We start from the raw sequence: 9,292 nt of genomic DNA on the forward strand, positions 1-9,292 counted from the left end.
CCGTGTCGCTAAAACGTGGGTGGTCCCCAAATACTTCGTCAGCCGGAAAGGCTTGGAATAAAGCCCACAGCCCAGTCAGTGTCCCTGTTGGAATAAAGCCCACAGCCCAGTCAGTGTCCCTGTTGGAATAAAGCCCACAGCCCAGTCAGTGTCCCTGTTGGAATAAAGCCCACAGCCCAGTCAGTGTCCCTGTTGGAATAAAGCCCACAGCCCAGTCAGTGTCCCTGTCTCCAGCTGCACTGCCAGTGCTGTCCCTCTGTTTTTCTTATAAATCACATAGCTCTGATTCACCAGGCATTTCTTTCTCAAGTCTGAAGACCTGCTGAGATCTCAGGGTCCAGACTAACGTTTTCCACTAGTAGCACTGCTACTCCTTACTGGGGGACCAGCACCACATGTAGGTGTATGACTTACATCAATATGCAAAGTAACACATTCATATTTTTTTCCATTTTAACTGTTTTACCGACAAATGCTTTGGTAATAAACATACAATTTACAGAAATAACAATGTGATATTTTATTTTAATGCAAAAAAAAAAGTCACAGAAAGTGAAGTAGTGCTTTAAGAGAAAAAAATCATTGAGTTAAATGGCATCTTTTTAAACATCAACACCAAAGTTCATTTTATTGTTACCAAAGGACCAAGTGAGAGTGAGACTTATTATGGACGGGACACAGGTAGATGACATCCTGTGCAGAATCATACCCAACCCACATTTATGATGACAGCCTGTCCTTAGCTCTCCACTCTAATCACTGTGTATCTTGTACACGCACACGCACACACACAGTAGGGCTGGGAATTGTTTAGACTTTGCAGATTACAAATCCGATTCTGATTCTGCTCAACAAATCCGGTTCTTATTGATTCCTGGTTCAATTAATACAGTAAAAAAAATGTTTCAGTAACAGAACACTGCATTTATTGTTCAACTTTTACAGCAAAGGTTACTTGACGCAGGTCTGTCATCTCCAAATTTTGTTAAAACAAAAACAGGGTGTTTCAAGATATAAATAAATAGGGTTAACGAACATACCGAGTCTTGGATGACAGTTTGCTACTGATGTCAGTAGTACTTTACAGGTCTGTTTAACCTTGGAAACTGGATAGTAGGCAGGTCCAGTTTTAATAATCGGTTAATGGCAAGTAAGTCCGGGTTTCATCCATAACGCAGCTTAATACAGGAGGTACATAATGTTTGAAATTGAAACAAAGACTGAATATATATACTTTCTCTCTGCAGCCATGCATCTGAAAACATATAATACCCACTTATTCCATGGTTATTACACATTTGACTTCGTACATAAAGATTGCCTGCTGTTAAACCCAAAGGCCAATTTCCAAACTAACAACTGGCTTCCCGTTCTGGTGGCTTGGGGTCATATATAACCAAAACATTTAATAGTAGCAGGTGATATCTAATTTTTGATACTATCCTTATATTACATTTCGGTTTATGGCATTTCTACTATATTTTAAAAAGCAACACTAATCCCCCATGAAACAATTCCGCCAAAATGAAATACACTATGCTGCCATTATACCGCCCAAAACTAGAACCTAAATAGTTCTACTAATAAATGCGTTTTCGGTCTGTAAACATGAAAATAATTTCAAGTACAATCGTGTACGTGGAGTTGTCATGCAGTAACCCTTACATAGTTGATTAAGAATGCATGTGTAGTAATTGATGAACTTCCGGTTCCTAAAAATTTAGAAGTGTCTACTTGAGAACCGGTTCCAAATACTGAACCCTACACACCAATCCTTGCTCCTTCCTTGTGTTTCACGTGATATACAATGATGGCTAGTAATAATAAAAATACAAATAGTTTACACTGGTGTGTCTGGCCATCTCCTTTAGTCTCCAGTATTTCCTGTTACATAGTTTCTAACACTTCCTGACACAAACATTACATTTGCTCTGTTTAGTCACGATCTTTCTTTTATTTCCCCCCAGTCCTTCACATCAGCAGGTTCGGCTGGCAGGCCACCACTCACGGCTTCCACTCCCCCCACGGATCTCAGCCAGTGGGATGCATGGGGAAAAAAAAAAAAAAACTCACACGATGGAAATAAATATGAAAATCAGCCATAAAAATCAGTCAAATTGCAACATCTAAAAACTGCACGAAAAACAGTCAGGCTTCATTTTTGTCTCCCAGCAGATAAGGGAGGCGTCTCACCACGAACACCCTGTCGGAACGATAAGCCGGCCATCAGTGACAGGAAGGTCATCAACAACCCCCAGCTAGCTATCTTGTCACGGTTTGCTACACCGAAGGGAAGCAGCAGGTATGTCAAACATGAGTGTGGTTTTATTGGCTTTCCAAGCCTGACATTCCTTTCTGGTGCACAGACCCTCCGAATACATGCCAGAAGGGTATGTAGATCAACGTTAAGAAAGACGTCCTTCAAAAAAAGTCTCACTTGTATGTTGGCTTCATGATCCAACCCAACCCCTCCCCCGACGCTAAATGTTCATGCCTAACATAAAAAAAAAAAAAAAAGGCACAGGGCGTTCTCAACATGCTGGACCCGCAAAACCAAAAAATAAATAAATTAAAACACTACACGCTGTAGGTTCCCACCCCACCCCCACCAAGCCACTGTGTAACCCTTGGGCCACACGGTGTCAGACCCTGTAATGGCGCCAATTACTGGGGCTCCTCCCCCGGCCAGCTGGAGCTCATCTGGGCGTCCAAACTGTGGGTCACTGCTTCTGCCTCGCAAGGGGACAGCCCCCGCTCTTCCTCACTGTGACGTTCCTGTCCCAGAAAGCCCGGTAGAAAAAGCGGACCAGGATTGGTCATGCCTCACTCCTTGGGAAACCTAGTGCGCTCCCCCTCCCCCCAGTGCCCAAACATGAACCAGTCTTCATCCTGGCCGGTTGGTGGGGCGGGATCAGACCACCCTGAGCCTCACCCCTTTCACAAACGATCAGGGGATGCGATGTGGAGGCTGAGCATGTGCAGTTCTCCTGGCTGTGATGGCAAGAGGCATGGCAGCGCCAAGCCATTATCCCCAGCATGGACCGCTCACAAAATGACACAGCGGAGCCGGTGAGAGCCGGTGGACCTGTCCCCACGCCACTTGGCCTTCTTTTTCTTCTTCTTCTGGCTCTTCTCTGGGATTTCCTGCCTGCAGGAAAGAGTGGGATGTTAGGAGGAAGGAGGGGGTAGAACAAGGTTTTAGGCTGATAACCCTGGTAACTGTCACCATGGCCCCCAGGCAGAAACAGGAAGTGATGACAAGGGAAACACAATCACTGTCAGCCCGGGGATTCCGGAGCGCTTCCTGTCCAGGGAAACGGTGCCTCGTAGCAGCATGTGAGCAGCGATTTACCGAAGCCCTGGCAGCTTTGGTTTGATTTAGACCAGCTGTGAGGGCAGATCTGCATTTCCTCAGAACACTTCCTGGGAAATACTTTGAGGCACTCCGACAAAAACAATGCCGTCACTGGATACAGAACAGCAGGCCTCCTTTGACTAATCTCACAATTTGTCATTCATAAACGAGGTTGTTGTTCTCAGGTTCTCAGAACGGTGTGGTGCGCTCTGAAGTGCGGGTGGTACCATCCCGGGCACGCTTCAGCCAGCCCACCGCGACTTTTTGTTTCATGTGCAGAAAAACCAAAACCGCTCAAGGCTGCATGAAAAGGTTTTTGTGAGCGTTATAATTCTGGAACAAGTTCTCTTTATAATATGGATCCTAATCCCTTCTGGCTTGGAGATCTTTTTGCAAAGATGAGTCTTGCTTTACATGGTTGTGCCTGTCCTAACCGCTACGTTTTTCAACAGTGTTCCCACTAGCTTCTAAGTGCTTTACCAGTAAGGATGCGTCTGCGCTACCCTCCAACTGTCTCAACAAGGTGATATGCTAAGCGCTAACTGCCTCAACGATGGAGAAGTGCCCGCGCCAAGCGCTAACTGCCTCAACGATGGAGAAGTGCCCGCGCCAAGCGCTAATTCCTCAACAATGGAGATGTGCCCACACCAAGCGCTAACTGCCTCAATGGTCGAGATGTGTCTGTGCCCACTAATTGCTTTGATAGGAGAAGCATCAGCTAAACATTCAAAACAGTCATGCAAGTCTGCTGTCATTAGCTGGATATCATATGGAAAGACAGCTAATGGTGACAAACGTGCGACTTGACATGCGTATCAGAGCTGACCTACCTGATCACTCTGACCAGCTCGTGAAATGCTTTGTCCACATTCATGGGAGGGTCTTTGGCACTCGTTTCGATGTATGTAATCTGTATGAAACACGTAATTAACGAACATGAATATCATTCTGGACTTCATCAGCCCTCATTTCACATGCTAAGGCTGCACATCTTACAACAACCCTTCACTGCCAAGCCAAAACCTGTCACTTGGATTATGGGCTCTGTTCACACTCCGAACACTCTCACTCTCTTTCATTCTCTCAGTTACACGTCTCATGGGCGTTAGCGCTCTCAGCATGACCTCAGACTTCCAAGAATAGCAAAGTTTGTTTTTGAGCAACACATCTACAGGCATGGCAGAGTTCAAGCTGACAGCAGCCTGTTGGTACACTGATGTAGCGAAGCGGGGAGGCGTGGCCTCATACCCTGTCCCACATGGACTCTCTCCTACCCCCTGCTGGACAGCCGCCCCTGTAGATTCCCCACAAAGCCATGTGGAGACGTCAGTTAAGCTAGTACTTGTTTATATCAATTTTTTACATTATTCGTGTATGTTGTTCAGACATCCTGTTCTACTGTAATCTGTAGTGTCTGTGTTTATATATTATTTTATTTATATAGCACTTTTCTCACACTGAAGATATAATATAATACAGACAACACAATGTGATACATTTAAAGAAATTGATGAACAGAACATGTGATAAGGATAGTAACTGGTTTACTTTCTGTGTCAAACAACCGTGGGAGCTTTCATTTAGGGCCCAGGCCCCTGAGGGCCCACTGAGGCTCCCCCTGACACTCACACTGTGCTTGGCCGCCATCTCCCTGCCCTGCTCAGTCGTCACCTTCCTCAGGTGCACCAGGTCCACCTTGTTGGCCACCAGGACCATGGGGAAGGACTCCCTGGAAAGGCAGAGACCCAAACACATCACAAGACCGGCGTCAGCTGTACACTAAGTGCTTGGAACCTAACAGGTGCTCAGTTGACGTCCCGGTGGGAGCCCTAGCGTTGGATCTTTAAGAAGGAAGATGCTTAACTGCATGACTAAAGATGACCAGCTGAATAAGCAAGAAAAATTGTCCCTGAAGAACAAGAACCAAAAAAATAGCTTTGGATTTACATGCTGGCTAAAAGCTAACATGCTAAGAATAAGTAGAAATTCACAGGGTAGCTAGTGTCAAGCGGGTGGATTTAGAGCTGGTACCTGGAGGGAGATCTCACCTGTCCTTCACACGCAAGATCAGCTGGTGGAATCGGTCCACATGCTCGAAGCTGGCCTTGTCTGTCACGGAGAAGACGATGAGGAAGCCGTCACCTGTGCGCATGTACTGCTCTCGCATGGCACTGAATTCCTCCTGGCCGGCCGTGTCCAGCACTGCAGGGATGGAGGCAGTGTAGCATTCAGGAGTGCAGAACAAACCCTCACGGCCTGTCACACTTCATCCAAACGCACGTGCGCCAACTTGGCTGTGCCCTGTGCTCTGAGTTTAAGTACTAGTGACCCAGCCAAGCGCATGCATATGAAGTGGTATGTGTTCAGAAAACATGATTTAACTCCTTGCACTGTGCTCTGGGCAATGGTTCCTGAAACTGAGTCACAGATTCAGGCTGATGAATCACCCAAAAGGGGGAAAAAAAAAAAAAAAACAGAAACAAGAGAGCGTGACTGTTGGAATGCGTCAGAGTAGAGGATGCCGGTCGTCACGCCCACGGCAGAGCCAGCCGCGGCATTTTGGGTCCTGGGGGGGGGGGGGAGCAGGGGGGTGGCTTACCATCGAGAATGGCCCACTGGCCGTCAATCTCCGTGTGCTTCAGGTACGAGTCCTCAATGGTGGGATCGTAGTCTGGCACAAAGATCTTCTGGAAGAACTGGATGGTGAGTGCGCTCTTGCCGACCCCCCCATCTCCCACCACCACCAGCTTGTACGTAGGGAGGTTGTCACTGGGAACAGCACTGGTTGCCATGGCGATGCCTACACCTGGAACACAGAAAAAGGGGTACGGGGGGGGATATGCATAATCTTAGGCTACCGCTGTAAATGACACAACCCACAGAAGAGACCCCACCCTCCCCAAACTTCCCATCCTCATGTACACCACACATGGCTGCTAAGGAACAAGTGTACCTTCAGTGTTACACAGAACGAGACCTTTTAGTCTCAGGATGAACAGCATCCACACTCACACAGCAGACAGAGGGATTACAATAAGAGGAAACTGCAGACGGGAAGCCGGGCGTTCATCCTGGGGGGGGGGCTTCACAGTGGGAGAAAATGAAAAGAGATGTCAGCCAAGCGCCAGCCTCCCTTCCCCTCCCCCCCCCCCCCCCCCCCTTCAAGGAGGATAAAAAGGCACACGCTGATCTGAGCCATTTCCAGGATCTCGGCGAGAGTGTGCAGTACAGCAGAGTGGATCGCTCTGTTCTCTAGCTATGGATTCATCACTGCGGAATTAAAAAAAAAAAGCCCCCCAGCCCTAGCACAAAGCTCACGGTCAATTCAACTTCCATTGTTGGGAAGAGTACCCTCTCCCCAAAAAATAATAATAATAATAATAATAATTAAAAAAAAAAAAAAACACCTTTTCAGGTTTTGAAGGTAATTTGCTTTTCTGTGCAGTGACATCAGCAGCACACTGCAATCATGCCGTGCAGAGATGGCTGGAAAGAGGCGAGTCGCCACCTCAGTGCGGCAGTGCGGAGAGGAAGGGGCAATTACAGGCCTCGCTTAAACCCATTAGTGAAAACACATTTTCTCCTTTTACATAGCGAGAGCTCGGGAAAACACGCTGCTGGGAGGACACAGGGGGGACTGCAAGGGGGGGGCAGTCTTGGGATAAATAGTGCTTAAATGGCGGGTAATTAGGATGGGCCCTCAAATCTGGAACATAACTGGATTGGTCTGAGTTGCTGGTCTAAAATGATATGCATAGGGCCACCCCCTGCACAGAAACACGCAGACAGGGGGCACCTGACTCAGGGCATGCATAACAAAGGGCGGAAACTGGGAACTTCCTTTCTCAACGTGGCCCCAGCCTCCCAGCATGCACTGGGGGAAGAGATCCCCTCGCAACTCTGGGCTGGACCCAAATGGGAATTCGGGCCATTGAGCAGCCTGCTGGTGGAAATCTGAAATCCAATTAGCCAAGCACCTATGTGGCCATGACAGGCATCACCCACCAGCTGAGGACATGTAATCAGGGGACAGCCAAAATACACAAGTGAGGGAGGTGTGTAAATGCACCCTGCTCCAGGGACACAGCACATGGGCAACAGAATCATTAGCCCCGGGATGCTTTACTACAGCAAAGGACAGAACAAGAACTATGAGCGTTTTGATATTTAGGACATAGCTAACATGAACAGTGGGTCGTAGTTTGAATTAAACATCTATATCTATTCAATTTTAAAATGTTTACTTGCTCAATCATACAAATTACCATCAAAAGGTTCTCCATTTTGTTTTAGTGGATTTGGAAATCTAGGATCAGTGCCCACAAATAAAAACTGTTGCTCAGCCACAGTCCTCCTTTGTCTGACTTTGCATTACAAACACAAAGCAGTTTCAATTAAATAAATGCACAGTAATACATTTAGATTGCCGAATGAGACTTTCCCGTCTGTGTCACGGTTCCCATGTGCATCTGGATAACGGAGCAAACCGCTCTTATTTAGCTCTGTTAAGTCTTGTACCCCTTTGACAGCGACCACTGGGGGGGAATTTGCGAACTGGCTTTCGAGACACTGGGAAAACACAGCTTGATTCGTAAGGCAGGCCCGATTTGAAGAGGACTGCACTTAAAACATACATAAACACTGGGATAAATATTTCTTTCAAAAAATAATAGCGATTAATTCTGATTCAATTCCAAGTCGTGGGCAAAACGGTATTTTAAAACATCAGTTTAAACACTTAAAGTGTAATTGGTAGTAATCCTGTTCCCTTGTATGAAAAACAGTAGAGTTTCTGTTATGATTCAAAATACATTTATTATATCTTCTGCCAAGCCGTCCAAAAAACGGTGCCTAGGGATCCGTGTCGCCCGTCACAATAATTACAGCTCATTAAAAACTGTAATTAAACAACCTCACTAAACAAAGCTAGACAAACGCAGTCCCCGTTTTCAGTACTTTTAGCTACCCGGCCGGCCGATCAGCTGTTTTTTCAGCCTCGCCTTATAAAAAGGCTTTCTTTATTTCACGTTTAAGCGACTGGATATGGATGCGATCTTGAGCACATTAATCGGAACATATAAAAACAACCACCCGATTCACTGCATCCATTTTAACCAAAAACTTGAAACGCTTGTTATGAAAGCACCTGTCAGTGTAAAATCGGGTAAATATAAGGAACTATATTTCATAAATAAAACCTAGAAAGACATTGTCTAAGACAGTACAAAAAAAATTAAGTTGCCAAGTTCAGCAGGAAGTTGTAAATTCTCTAAATTTTATTGTTTTATAAAAGATGGTTTGCTGTTGTGTCTAAAGAAGTGTTTGAAGCTCTGTTCTTGCTGTGAACTCAGACCTCCCCTGTCAACGTTAATATTGTCTAAATCCAAAGCGAAAACGACGCAAACTTACCGAGTATCAGTTCGACGTCGATCGAGTAAACCGAGGGGTTTCCACACGCCTATTTCTCATGCCCGGCCTTAGCTCAGTCGGTCATTGATAAGGATTTTAATTTAAATTAAACTAATAGTTCACTCCATTTCTTTTGCGAGAAACGTCTGGTCCCATCCGCAGTGAAATTTACACTGTAGCAATTCTTTATATTGCAAAACCTGATACTATAAATAGATTTACCTCACGGGGGTGTCCGTTTTTAGCATTATAAAGAACAGCAATCACACTCCATTTCCATCGGAGTTTTGGAAAATGTTTGTATTTTATTTAAATATTAAGTAGTAATTACCCCGGTAAGTAAATCTTACTTTAAACATTTTACCCAAAGAAGCTGTTATGGTTAGGGAAAAACCCTACCGTGCGTAAATGGTCTATTCCGTCGTTTTTGTAGCCTGGGCTCCCCCTTTCAATGTGTCAAATTCGGCAATTCACTGAAACACGCATGCACTAATTATACTCTTATAGCACCTTTCCGGGTGTAATAAT

General features: G+C 45.6%; 1 protein-coding gene across 1 annotated transcript; it reads right to left on the reverse strand.

The window, feature by feature from the left end:
- Nucleotides 1–501: 501 nt before the first annotated feature.
- Nucleotides 502–8,953, reverse strand: LOC111849456 (ras-related protein M-Ras). Its single transcript, XM_072717592.1, has 6 exons — nt 8,765–8,953; nt 5,955–6,161; nt 5,404–5,557; nt 4,985–5,084; nt 4,186–4,265; nt 502–3,148 (listed from the first exon to the last, which is right to left on the reverse strand). The coding sequence occupies exons 2-6, from the start codon at nt 6,145–6,147 to the stop codon at nt 3,046–3,048; spliced, it is 630 nt and encodes a 209-aa protein (XP_072573693.1). The 5' UTR covers nt 6,148–6,161; nt 8,765–8,953; the 3' UTR covers nt 502–3,045.
- Nucleotides 8,954–9,292: the final 339 nt, after the last annotated feature.

The sequence above is a fragment of the Paramormyrops kingsleyae genome, chromosome 1 (assembly GCF_048594095.1).
Source record: "Paramormyrops kingsleyae isolate MSU_618 chromosome 1, PKINGS_0.4, whole genome shotgun sequence".
In the NCBI taxonomy this organism is placed as follows: domain Eukaryota; kingdom Metazoa; phylum Chordata; class Actinopteri; order Osteoglossiformes; family Mormyridae; genus Paramormyrops; species Paramormyrops kingsleyae.